This window comes from Littorina saxatilis, linkage group LG11 (assembly GCF_037325665.1).
Source record: "Littorina saxatilis isolate snail1 linkage group LG11, US_GU_Lsax_2.0, whole genome shotgun sequence".
Classification (NCBI taxonomy): domain Eukaryota; kingdom Metazoa; phylum Mollusca; class Gastropoda; order Littorinimorpha; family Littorinidae; genus Littorina; species Littorina saxatilis.
In genome coordinates, this window is record NC_090255.1 from 29,971,500 (window position 1) to 29,984,658 (window position 13,159).

General features: G+C 45.6%; 1 protein-coding gene across 1 annotated transcript in view; it reads right to left on the reverse strand.

Annotated features, from left to right (window-relative positions):
• Positions 1-13,159, reverse strand: part of LOC138980226 (extracellular sulfatase Sulf-1-like) — a 63,577-nt gene that overhangs the window by 13,785 nt on the left and 36,633 nt on the right. Inside the window, exons 11-15 of the mRNA XM_070353065.1 lie at positions 12,751-13,003; positions 5,100-5,198; positions 4,157-4,311; positions 1,952-2,100; positions 1,294-1,484 (exon numbers count right to left, since the gene is read on the reverse strand). Coding sequence (XP_070209166.1) covers positions 1,294-1,484; positions 1,952-2,100; positions 4,157-4,311; positions 5,100-5,198; positions 12,751-13,003 — 847 coding nt within the window. The remainder of the gene's footprint in view (positions 1-1,293; positions 1,485-1,951; positions 2,101-4,156; positions 4,312-5,099; positions 5,199-12,750; positions 13,004-13,159) is intronic.

Below are 13,159 nucleotides of genomic sequence, written 5' to 3' on the forward strand. Positions count from 1 at the left end.
TGTTTGTTTGTTTGTTTGTTTGTTTGCTTAACGCCCAGCCGACCACGAAGGGCAATATCAGGGCGGTGCTGCTTTGACAGTTAATGTGCGCCACACACAAGACAGAAGTCGCAGCACAGGCTTCATGTCTCACCCAGTCACATTATTCTGACACCGGACCAACCAGTCCTAGCACTAACCCCATAATGCCAGACGCCAGGCGGAGCAGCCACTAGATTGCCAATTTTAAAGTCTTAGGTATGATCCGGCTGGGGTTCGAACCCACGACCTCCCGATCACGGGGCGGACGCCTTACCACTAGGCCAACCGTGCCGGTTTTCATTGGCGGTAAAAGAGTACAAAATAAATTACTAAATAGATAAGAAAACAGCCAATATACTCCCAGTATAGTGAACTCTTTCTGTCTTCATTACAGCAGAAACAAAAGGAAAAAGAAAAGATAAGAAACACGATAACTGTCCAAGTAAATTAAGGGGAGCTAAAAATGTCAGTGGCTGTTAGTGAAAAAAAAACATAATTATTAAAAACACTCATACAGTCCCTGAAAGACTGAGTCTATTAGCAATTATTAAAGCAAAAAAGAAACGAAAAAGAAAAGAAGAAAAAATAGAGATGACACAATGTTCTATTTCTACCCCACATTGGGAATCCCGAGAGACTTTCTTTGTTTAGTGGGGCACTTATGGGAGTCCACGCTTACCAAGGCTTACTCATTTCATCAATCACAAAACAAAAGGTCAAACCTCAAAAATTTGATTCCATAATTAGTACCTAAACAATGACATCAAATCAAACAATGACATCAAAGCTTGATGGGGTCACTGACTTATTTTCTTGATAGCTCAGTGGATATTTTCAGTAGTGATAGCTAGGTCTTCTCCAGCAAACGTTTTCATGCTGTGACCTTAAAAATTGACGAAAACAAGCCAAATTTGTGTCTTGTCTGAAGATCAATAAAACCTGTAAGTGTGTGAAATTTGGAGGTTCTAGCTTCAGAAACATCTGAAAAACATTAATTTTTGTATAAACCGAACATGACCCCGCTGTGACCTCAAAATTTGACGAGGGTCAACCAGATTGGGGTCATGTCAGAAGACCATCAAATCCTACAAGCGTGCACATTTTCAAAGCTCTTAATTGCTTCATAAACATCAGAGATAACTACAAGTACAATGTTGAGATTTTTGTTCAGACGGACAGGCGGCCATCCTGCCACCCATACGGACGGACACTGCTCATTAATAAGACTCACTAATAACTCAGAAGAGTCAAAAACAGAAGAAAAAAACTCACAGTCCCAGTAAGGGGGCGTCTTCCAGTGGTCATTGTCATGAGAGAAACACTTCATGTTCTGATCGTTACAGTTTTTCTTCTTCTTGCCGCGTCTCGAGCTCTTTCTTCGTTGTCGCTCTTCCCGGCGCTGTTTCTTCAGTTCCTTGCGCTCTTGGCGCAGTCGCAGACGTTCATCTCTCTCTCCCAGATATCTGCAATGATTTTGAAAATTAGTACCGAGTCGCAGACGTTCATCTCTCTCTCCCAGATATCTGCAATGATTTTGAAAATTAGTACCGAAGTGAGATAGCAATTATGAGTGAATTTTCATTGTTTTTTACAAGAAAGGTCTACAGTCGCTGATGTTCTTTTCTCTCTAAGATATTTAGAATGGTTTTAAAAAACGATATCTATTAAGGCTACACATTTAGTAGGCAAACAGATAAAACAATTCTCTCTCTGACACACACACAGACATGCATGCATGCACGCATGCACGCGCACACATACACAGAAACATGCACGCACACACGCATGTGCACAGACACATACATACACACACACACACAAACATGCATGCACACACGCATGTGCACACACACACAGTCAGACACACAGTCAGACACACACAGTCAGACACACACACACACACACAGTCACACACACTCACAATAGTTACCTTCCAGGCAGAGTTTCATTGTCACAGAAGCAGTCCTCCTCAGAGTCTATGCCATCCAATGTAGTGTCAAGGTCATCGCCGTTATCATCAAGGTCATCCAGATCCTCATACATGGACGGTTTATTATCCAACAGGTATTCACGTGTATCCTGCCAAACGAAGCATTTATAAAGTAAAGGTGATGGCCACTTCAACAGACAGATCCACAATATTCAAGCTCCACAAGAGACCTTGAGGTTTAACCATTAAAACATGACCTCTTGGAGCAGGGTTCCTGCAGGGCAGAGCTGATACAATTCAAGGAGTTTTCAAGGACATTTCCAGGACCAAATAAATGCTTTTCAAGGACATGATTTTCCCCAAATTAATGCAAAGCACCAAGTCATTCCGTAGTTGTTTCCCTTGCCAACTTCCGGGAAGGGAAGCAACTACGGGTGACTAGTAATAGTTAGTTCGTCTGCTTTCGTTTTCACTCGATCTTTTATTCTCCCAAAATGTGTGTACTGTATTTGACGAAAACAAAGGGGGTTGCATTTTTTTTTAAAATAAGACAAGCTGCTGACGAAATGTATAGGCAACAATTTGGAAAAATCAAGTACTTTTCAATGACTATTTAACAAAACTCTATTTTCAAGCACTTTTCAAGGCCTGGAAAAGGTTTTCCAATTTTCAAGGAGTTTTCCAGGGTTCAAGGACTCTGTACGAACCCTGCTTGGAGACACATGTAAATTCCTAAATGAGCTCATGCAAAAACATAGCAAATTTGATCCTCATCTACACCTATATCTACCCCAAAAAGTTCCTCCAAAATTAACACTTGTACACACATGTCAGAAGTTGCTGAAAAATATGTATAAGATATACGGAGGTCAGAGGAACAAAACCTAAGATTAGCAAGGATACAGTAACAGAATCATCAAGTATGAATGGAGAATTACTCCTAGGAGGTTTGAGAGTTTACTGTTTCAGAAAAATCGCTGTAGTTACTTTGCTACGTGTTTTTTTTTAAAGTTTAAAATTGATGGAGTTACTCCCCAGTTCATGGGAATTGCAAAGGAGACGAGACGGGCGAAGTGGCGCAGTGGTAAGACGTCGGCCTCCTAATCGGGAGGACGTGAGTTCGAATCCCGGTCGCTGCCGCCTGGTGGGTTAAGAGTGGAGATTTTTCCGATCTCCCAGGACAACTTATGTACAGACCTGCTAGTGACTTATCCCCCTTCGTGTGTACACGCAAGCACAAGACCAAGTGCGCACGTAAAAGATCCTGTAATCCATGTCAGAGTTCGGTGGGTTATAGAAACACGAAAATACCCAGCATGCTTCCTCCGAAAGCGGCGTATGGCTGCCTAAATGGCGGGGTAAAAACGGTCATACACGTAAAACTCCACTCCTGCTAAAAACATGAGTGAACGTGGGAGTCTAAGCCCATGAACGAAGAAGAAGCAAAGGAGACGGTGTTAAAGGAGGAACAGGGTTGGTTCTCGATTGTTCATGCTCCTCCAACCTATTTGGATATTCGGGACCCCTTAAAGGCACAGTCAGCCTCCCGTAAACCATCACAGATACTGTCAGGCTTTTACACACAGTACAAACACCCTTCCATTTGAAGGCTCACCAAACAGGAACATCCTAGGTGCCCTACGTAAAGAGCGAGCAATTTTCACTGTGCCTTTAAATTTTGCTTCTTTATTTAGTTTACCTGGCGGTCTGAGTGTTTGAAAATATTTTACATTTAGATCTATCATGATGCAAAGGGTTTAAAAACAACAACAACAAATCACAAGACCATTGTACAGTGGAACCCTCTTTTGAGACCCCCAATGTTTGTTTGTTTGTTTGTTTGTTTGTTTGTTTGTTTGTTTGCTTAACGCCCAGCCGACCACAAAGGGCCATATCAGGGCGGTGCTGCTTTGACATATATAACGTGCGCCACACACAAGACAGAAATCGCAGCACACTAGGCTTCATGTCTCACCCAGTCACATTATTCTGACACCGGACCAACCAGTCCTAGCACTAACCCCATAATGCCGGACGCCAGGCGGAGCAGCCACTAGATTGCCAATTTTAAGTCTTAGGTATGACCCGGCCGGGGTTCGAACCCACGACCTCCCGATCACGGGGCGGACGCCTTACCACTAGGCCAACCGTGCCCAACCCGGGGGGGGGGGCTTCAAAGGGGGGTTCCACTGTATCAATTCTTACTCTTAAGTCGTCCAGAATTTTCCTGTACTCCTTGATCATCTCGTCCAAGCGGTCAACGTAGGATTCCCACTGTTGGTAGTCACGGTAGAGATCCTGGTCGCACGACACCGTCTTGTTGGCCAAGATGCGACAGCGGCGCGTGAACAGCTCCAACGCTGCAGTGAAGATAATCGAACAATCTATTATCCACGTTCAGCGTGCATGCGCTATCGCACGCATGCATGCACGCACCCACCCACACACACACACACCCACACCCACACACTAGAACAACAAAAACAGCAAATGCTCCTACGACTCATCATTCGTAAAAATCATCGTAAACAAAATATCTGCTGGAAGAACACACACTGACACACACACTAGAACAACAAAAACAGCAAATGCTCCTACGACTCATCATTCGTAAAAATCATCGTAAACAAAATATCTGCTGGAAGAACACACACTGACACACACACTAGAACAACAAAAAGAGCAAATGCTCCTACGACTCATCATTCATAAAAATCATCGTAAACAAAATATCTGCTGGAAGAACACACACACACACACACACACACACACACACACACACACACACACACACACACACACACACACACACACAAATGTCTGACATAAAAAAACATTCAAGAAAATGTTAATTATCTGTTCTTTTACCTGAACTCAACCTTGAAAAATGGATAATGGGTCAAAATACTCATGAGGAAGAAAGTTAAGTTCATCTCAAAATGTTTTAATAAGCATGCATGTATGTGTGTTCACAAACACAAACACACACACACACACACACACACACACACACACACACACACACACACACACACACACTCATTGCAATTTCACTAGGTGTACACAGATTTGAACCTGGGTTCGCCTTTCTAAGGTGATTTTGACAGTTTTGACAGACGTGACAAGAAAGCTGACAAGTCTCACATACCTGTAGCTTGATCAAGAGGGTCTGCTTCGTAACCTCTGCTAATCCTCAGTGTACCCTGCATCACTGATCTTCGTTGCCGTACCAATCTCTCGCGTGCTTCTGGAATGAAAACAATTTGCGTAAAGCGAAACATTAATGAATAACAAGTCGCGTATAGCAAAATTACTACATTTAGTCAAGCTGTCAAACTTATGGAATGAAACTGAACGCACTGCATTTTTACACCAAGACAATACAGCTTCGTCAATCCCCGCGACAAGGAAATCGCTCACGTGCAAAACGAAGTGAAATTGACAAGCCAGTTTAGTGCGGTAGCGTATTGCACTCAGCAGGAAAGCGCGCTTTTCTGTATTCTTTTTAACTTTCTGAGCTTGCATGTGTGTGCTTGTGAGCGTGGGTACTTATACAACTACTTTAAGAACAAATCGGATGGTCATCAGTGAGGCTATGAAGGTTTGGTCAAAACACCTGCAGGCTGAAAAAGTACTAAGATGGGTCACGCTCGACTCTCCGCGAAGCATGCCAACGTAGTACCTAATTTACCTATTTTCTTTAAGTGTGAGCCCATTTTCAGACATGACATATCTCCATATTTTTTTTAATTCAGGATAAGGTGAAGAGTAGAATGCAATCATTTTTAAATCTGTAATTAAAAATTCAATATTAATGACAACTTTAATGAGCAAAATAATCAAAAATTTCAAGAGTAAATTTTCATTTGATTAATAATAATATACTTACCCAAATCTCATAAATAGCAATTTACTTCAGTTGAGTGCTAAAACGTTGAACACGCTTCCCTGGTTACACAAAGGGAAGCTACTCCGCCAAAGAGAACATCACGCAGACCTGTTTACCCCCATAAGTGTTTTGGAGTAATGCTCAGCCCCAAAAATAGTAATCCTGGCACAAAAATAGTAATCATCCAGCATTCGTCGCCAATTACAACGCACATGACAACTGTGTCTGCGAAATGCAATCATGCACATTATATCCATCATTCACAAACAAAACACATCATGATCAGTCAGTTTTTGTAGTCATCATAATTTCAAAGAAGATCACATCAAAAGCACATGCATCACTGATTCTTTTGCTCGTAGTAGGCCTTTTTCAGTGTGTCAAGCGCTTCTCTACTGTACTTGCGCTTGCCGAATGAGTGAGGGCGAGACTTCACCACTAGAATAAGGCTCTCCAGCGTCTCATCAGACAGACATGATCTCTGGTCAGTGCTGTGCTTTTTCACCCCATTTTGCCATTGAAAAAAACAATGCCAAACATGTGAATTGATAAAAAAAAAAATTAAAAAAAAAATTTGTTTTTACATTTTTTTTATTTATGAAAATCGTAGTCTTGACACGGATAGCGGAATGGCGTATTTTTTGCAGAAAATCGTAATAAATTACGCCAAAATCGTAAGGGTAAACAGGTCTGCATCACGTAACCATGGTCATCAGACCACGTGATCTATGAGGGTAAGCTCCCCTTGAAGCCACGTGACACGCGGCCGCCATATTGTTCTCACTTCTTGACAAGCCTGAGCAAGCTTATAGCGTGGTAGGTGGGAGGGTATTTGGTATGAGATTTGGGTAAGTATAGTAATCAAATGAAAATTTACTCTTGAAATTTTTGATTAAATTACATATTACTTACGCCAAATCTCATAAATAGCAGAATGCTACTAAAGGAGGAGGGATTACTCACCCTAGGATCTAGGAAGAGCTTGCCCGGCAACTACCATTGCTGGTAGAATGCTGCATCCATCAGGACGGGAACCCGCCACGTCTCTCAGGTAGAAGTTCAGAAAGATGTCTTCTGACTTCCAGTATGCAGCACCAAGAACCTCAGAGAGCCGTCTGGACTTCAGGACAGCAAGTGAAGAGGCCCATGCGCGAGTTTCATGAGTCCTCGCTGAAGACAGAGGCAGGACGTACTGAGTCGCCTCCCCACCTTCTTTTTGCTGCCACCACACATAAGCTTGTTTAATTAGGGTGGAAGCCCATTTAGCCAATGTAGACTTAGCAATGTCTTTGTTTCGGGTAGTGTTTGTGGAAATAAACAACAACTTCTGATTGCTGGATCTGATGGGATTCGTGCAAGATAAATAAATGTTTAACGCACGAACAGGACAGTTAACAAGATCGGGATCATGAGGTGCTAAAATGTTAGACAGTGGAGGGATCGTAATCACTGGAGATTGCTGATCGGGTCTTTGATTCTTAGCCAGGAAGTCTGGTCTAAAATGAAGAGATAATTGGAACCATCTGATTGAAAAGAAATGTCTCTTTGTAGGCCGGATAGAGCATGCACTTCACTACCTCTTCTGGCCGTGGCTAGTAAAAGCAACATGAGTGTTTTGCGAGTTAGATTTGGCAGTTTTGCAGCATGCAGAGGCTCAAACTGCGACGATCTCAGAAATTCAAGAATAGAAGAGATCCCATGCAGGGACTGGTATTTTAGACTTAAAGTCTACAATCGAGGCGCCTTTCAGCACCGAGACTAGCTCCGCCAAGATTGATAGTATCTCCTAACTGCTTTAGCGTCGACGAGATAGCCGACCTTCTGACCTTAAGCGAAGAGGCCGAACAACCTTGTGAAGACAACCATGACAAATGGTTAGCAACTTGCATTGACCTAGGAGCCACTGGGTTGACTCCGTTCAAAGCACACCAACGATCAGTCCAAGCGGTCCAATGAGAGGAGTAAACAGATCTGGTAGAAGTTCTGTGTGCCTCCTGAACCAATGAAACAGTCATGTCTGAAGCGCCAGAGTGTTTGAGTGCGTCCCTAACAACCTCCAGCCGTGAAGCTGTAGAGACTGCGAGTTTTCGTGAAGCACGCCCGTTCTGGGTTGCAGAAGCTCTCCCCTGACTAGATTTAGTGGGACGGGAGAGCCCTGAGAAAGACGGAGCAGATCCGGGTACCAGTGTTGGCTGGTCCACATTGGAGCTACGAGAACGAGAGAAGGGCGTTCGAGATCTGCCTTTCTGAGCACTTTTCCGAGTAGGGACAGTGGAGGGAATGCGAAGGCCGATAGACCCGACCAATCCAACTCCAGGGCGTTCACCGCCCATGCCTCCGGGTCCGGAAACGGTGAGACGAACAGAGGTAGTCTCTTTGAGAACCGTGTCGCGAACAGATCGATCATTGGTTTGTCGAAGTGAGCCCAAAGGCGCTGAAGAGCATGATGAGTGATGGTCCACTCCGTGTATAAGACATGTGAAGACCGGCTCAGTGCATCTGCCAGGACGTTGAGACGGCCTGGGAGATGTTTCGCGGAAAACGTGATTCGATGCTGCTGGCACCAGATCAGAATCTGGCAAGATCGGAACGACAGGGAGGGAGAGCGTACCCCGCCCTGATTGTTGAGATAAGCAGCAACAGTGGTATTGTCCGTGAGGACGCAAACATGTCTGCCCTGCAGGTGAGGCAGCAAAACCAGAAGACCCTTTCTTTCTTTATTTGGTGTTTAACGTCGTTTTCAACCACGAAGGTTATATCGCGACGGCAGAAGACCCTGAGCGACTGCCTCTAGTTCTAGGCTGTTGATGTGAGCTTCCGCCTGAACAGCATTCCAGAGTCCTGAAGCCATATGCTGTCCCAGGTGAGCACCCCATCCCGAAAGGGACGTGTCTGTGCAAAGATCTGCACTGGAGGGAGGAGGGACAATAGGTACACCCTGTGTGATCCAGTCCATCTGCAGCCACTGACTGGTTGTGCGATGGAACCACCCTTGAATCGGCACCGACATCTGCCATCCTTGGGAAGCCGGATGCCAAGCCGCTGAGAGCGCTGCCTGGAAAGGGCGCTTGTGCACCCGTCCCAGGGGAACAAGCTTGGCCATGGATTCCATTTGTCCCAAAATGGATGCAAGAAGCCTCACTGGCGCTCTTTGCTGTTTGTCCAGCTTCCGAATTAAGTCTTGAAGCTTGGTCACTCTCCTGAGAGAAGGCCGAACTGTCGAAGCCACTGTGTCGAATCTCATGCCCAGATAGGTGAACACCTGGGCAGGAGAGAGATCCGACTTGGCCTGATTGATCGCAACTCCCATGTCTAGGGCTAGACGCAGGACGATGTGAGTATGGGATAGGCAAAGGTCCTGAAACTGGTGCAGGATGAGCCAGTCGTCTAAGTACGCCCGAAGCCGTACGCCCCTTTGCCTGATCAGAGCACAAAGCTGCCTTACAACCATTGTAAAGATCCATGGTGCTAGCGAAAGACCGAAGGGCAGGGCCCTGAACTGATAAGCTTTGTCTCCCCACCGAAAACGCAGCCACTTTCTGTCCATGTGGTGAATGAGGATATGGAAATAAGCGTCCGTAAGGTCGATAGACGTGACCCAATCGCCCGGGCGAAGGGCGTCCCGGACCGTCGCTGGAGTTTCCATCATAAATCTGATGTCTCTCAGAAAAGCGTTCAGGTGGGATAGGTCCAGAACTGGACGCCACCGCCCTGATGCCTTGGGAACCACAAAAATCCGACCATAAAAGCCCGGGGAGGAATGATCGATCACTTCCTCCACAGCTTGTTTCTGTAAAAGAGCCAGAATCTCGGCGTTGATAACCCTGACCGATTCTTTGTTGGCCGAAAAAGAAAACTGGGGTAGAACTCTGGTAAGAGGTGCTTTGCCCTCTCGCCAGAGAAGCCGGAACCCCGATCTGATTATCCCTACGATCCATTGACTGGGTACATTCTGTATCCAACAACAGAGAGCCCGAGACGGGCCGCCCGCCACCACAGGGATGGAGGCTGTAGGGATAATCTGATCGGGGACGCATCATTGGGGGTTAGGCTTGCGCCCAGACCCCCGAGACTTGCCGAAGGAGGGCTTCTTATTTGGATAAGGAGCACCCCTTCCGCGGCCTCTAGTAGGACCGGAAGATTGTTTGGAGCCGTCCCTAGCCGAAGAGGCCATGTGGGCAGCTGAACCAGATTGTTTGGTATGTTGACTAGCAGAGCGTTGTGTAAACTTTGCAAACTCCAAGTCCTTTGCCTCTTGTGTTTCCTTGTGCAGTGCATCCAGAGACAAAGGACCCAAAAGAGCATCCTCTGTAAAAGGAGAGGTGCGTAGAGAGTCAATCGTTCTACGATCATGCAGCCGAGACTCCAAGAGGAAATTATCTCTCCGGGTAAAGACTGCATGAGCGTAGAGCCTTGCTGAGGACGCATCCGCTGCTGAGACCACTCCCTCCGGAAAGTATCTCGAAGTCACCTCTGCTGCCAAAGCAATGGAAAGGTGAAACTTCGCCGGTAACCGGAAACTTTCTTCATCTTGAACGGAAGTAGTACTTCCGTAAACCGAAGAAGCATCCTGCGCTACAGCGCAGTCTTCCGGTATGAAACCGCGTCCAGTACGGCAAGCGTCACTGTCAGCGGTAACCGGAAACGAGTGAGGGCGTCCACCGGAAGTGTAAGCCTCTCCTGACATCTGGTCAATGTCTTCTTCCTGTTCCGCAAGCGGAAGTGAATATGCCTGTGCAGTCGAAGAAAAGTGAGGAATTTCACGATCTCGACACACTCCCTGTGGGATGGCACAAGTAACGCCCTCGAGACGGGAGGAAGTTCCCGCTGTTGGACGCACTTGAGTCACATTCGTCACCCACTGCCGCGGAACGGCAGCTGACTACTTGTGCTCGACCAGACATACCTTGTCGGTTAGGGAAACCGGAAGACAGGTCCTTGCACGAAAATGGCCACTCGTCAAGACCGGCAGTCTGAGAGCCATCTAGAACGTCAGCCGACGTAACAGTGGCAGAAGGAAGTTGCAAACTTGACAACGACTCCACACCGACAACCCTAGAGGGAAGTTTGGAAGCAAGGAGACAAGCAGCTCTCCGTTCCTCCACAAAAATATCCTTCAACTGACCCGCAAAAGTCTGAAAAATGTGCTCTTTGTCTAAAAGGAACGTTGCTCTTTGTCTAAAACTAAAAGGAACATCTGCTCTTTGTCTAAAGGAACGTTGCTAGCCAAAATTCTGTTAAGTTCAGGAGGTGAAGAACGCCCCGGTGAAACAGTAGGCGGATCAATGACTACACTAAATGTAGCCGAAGTGGCTGGGTCAACAACATGCACAGTAGGCTTAGCTTTAGCTTTCTTCGCCGACCGCTTAGGTGTATCAGTCTCCACCGACGTAGAGCCACGCGTCTTTATCAGACATGTTGCCACCGAAAAAGTTCTAGAAAACAAGTTCTACAACTAAAAATTCCCTAGCCAAAATACTAAAGCAGAAAGGTCTCACCCGTGAGTAAGGAATGCAGAGAAACCAGGGAAAAAATCAGCCCACCAAAGCTGAAAAGGGCAACGAAAGCCCGGAGCGTGAATCCAACACGTCTGAGCAGCTCAGGCGTTGGAAGAGAAGTGAGAACAATATGGCGGCCGCGTGTCACGTGGCTTCAAGGGGAGCTTACCCTCATAGATCACGTGGTCTGGTGACCATGGTTACGTGATGTTTTCTTTGGCGGAGTAGCTTCCCTTTGTGTAACCAGGGAAGCGTGTTCAACGTTTTAGCACTCAACTGAAGTAAATTGCTATTTATGAGATTTGGCGTAAGTAATATGTAATTTAATTAACTAATTTTTACGCTTCCAAGCTGAAATGCAATACCATAGTCTGGACTTTGTCAAAGATTGCTTGACAAAAATTTCAATCAATTTGGTTGAAAATTGAGGGTGTGACAGTGCTGCCTCAACTTTCACAAAAAGCTGTATATAAAAAAAAAATAAAAGTCTGAGGATATCATACCCAGGAACTGTCATGTAAAGTTTCAGGAAGATCGGACCAGCAGTTTTCTCGGAATCGCTTTATACACACACATACACACACCACAACCCTCGTCTCGATTCCCCGTCTATGTTAAAACATTTAGTCAAAACTTGACTAATTGTAAAAATGAACGCGATCAAAAGCGATATCCTCTGGCAACCTCGAAAGGGCATGAATTTCACTGCCCCTACGAGCAGTGGCCAGGAGAAGAAGGAACAAAGTCTTGCGCGTTAAATTTGTCAAGCTGGCAGCCTGTAAAGGCTCAAATGCCGACGAACACAAGAAATCCAAAACCAAAAACAAGTCCCAAGCAGGGACAGGGGTCCGTCTCTTCACCTCTTGGAGAGCGGCCCCTTTAATCACACTAAAAGGTAGATGGACAGGTAGACCCACAAGAAACAGCTAGTCTCACGGACAAGCCGGCATGCGAAGGCCAAAAGTGAGTGACAAAAATCGACACGTCCACCGTGTGCTGTCGAAAGTTGAGAATGATTATTCCGGATGCTGGCGCTCACGTGGTGCGCAGGGTGTTATGGGTAGCCGAGCAAGGTCAGTACATAGCAACGGCTATGGCGTCTCTTTTTAGCTTGGTTACCACCCTTCTAAGGGCAGGTAATTTGAGTGGTTTTTCGACATCTAGCATGTGATTGTGAGACTGAAGTCAATGCATTTATGAGAATTGGAGTAAGAATATGTAATTTAATGTTCTTCTTCCCGGCTAAACATCATTTTTACTAAGCTGCATGCATGTATGTGCAACATTCTTCTTCCTGGCTAAACATCATTTTTACTAAGCTGCATGCATGTATGTATGCTCACACACGGTGATGTGCAAGAGTGTGCATGCACGCAAGCTAAACAACATTTTTAACAATAAATTATCCTCACTTCTTTTCTCCTGCTGACGCAAACGTCGACGTCTGCGTCTCCTAGGAATGGAAGATGTAACGCCCGACAAAGAGGTGTGTGCTGACGATGAAGAGTAGATTCTGAGACCTTTCCTCCCATCCCGGCACATGCACGTCTGGGGTTGGTCGTTCTGGTACAGCACTGTGTTGGCATTGTAGTTTCGCTCCCGGTTGGAATGGCGACACTTGTGCAGGCGGGTTCGACCCTTGTGGTCTTTTTCGCAGTACCATTTCTGTGTGAAAAGGGTGTATGATATTTTAAAGAAACAAGAAGGGCAAAGCCCATACGACTCACATGCTTTACACATTTTTCCTACCAAAATACATGTGACCTTGACCCAAGGTCAAGGTCATCCAAGGTCATGCAACACAAAGCTGTTAATTCAAGA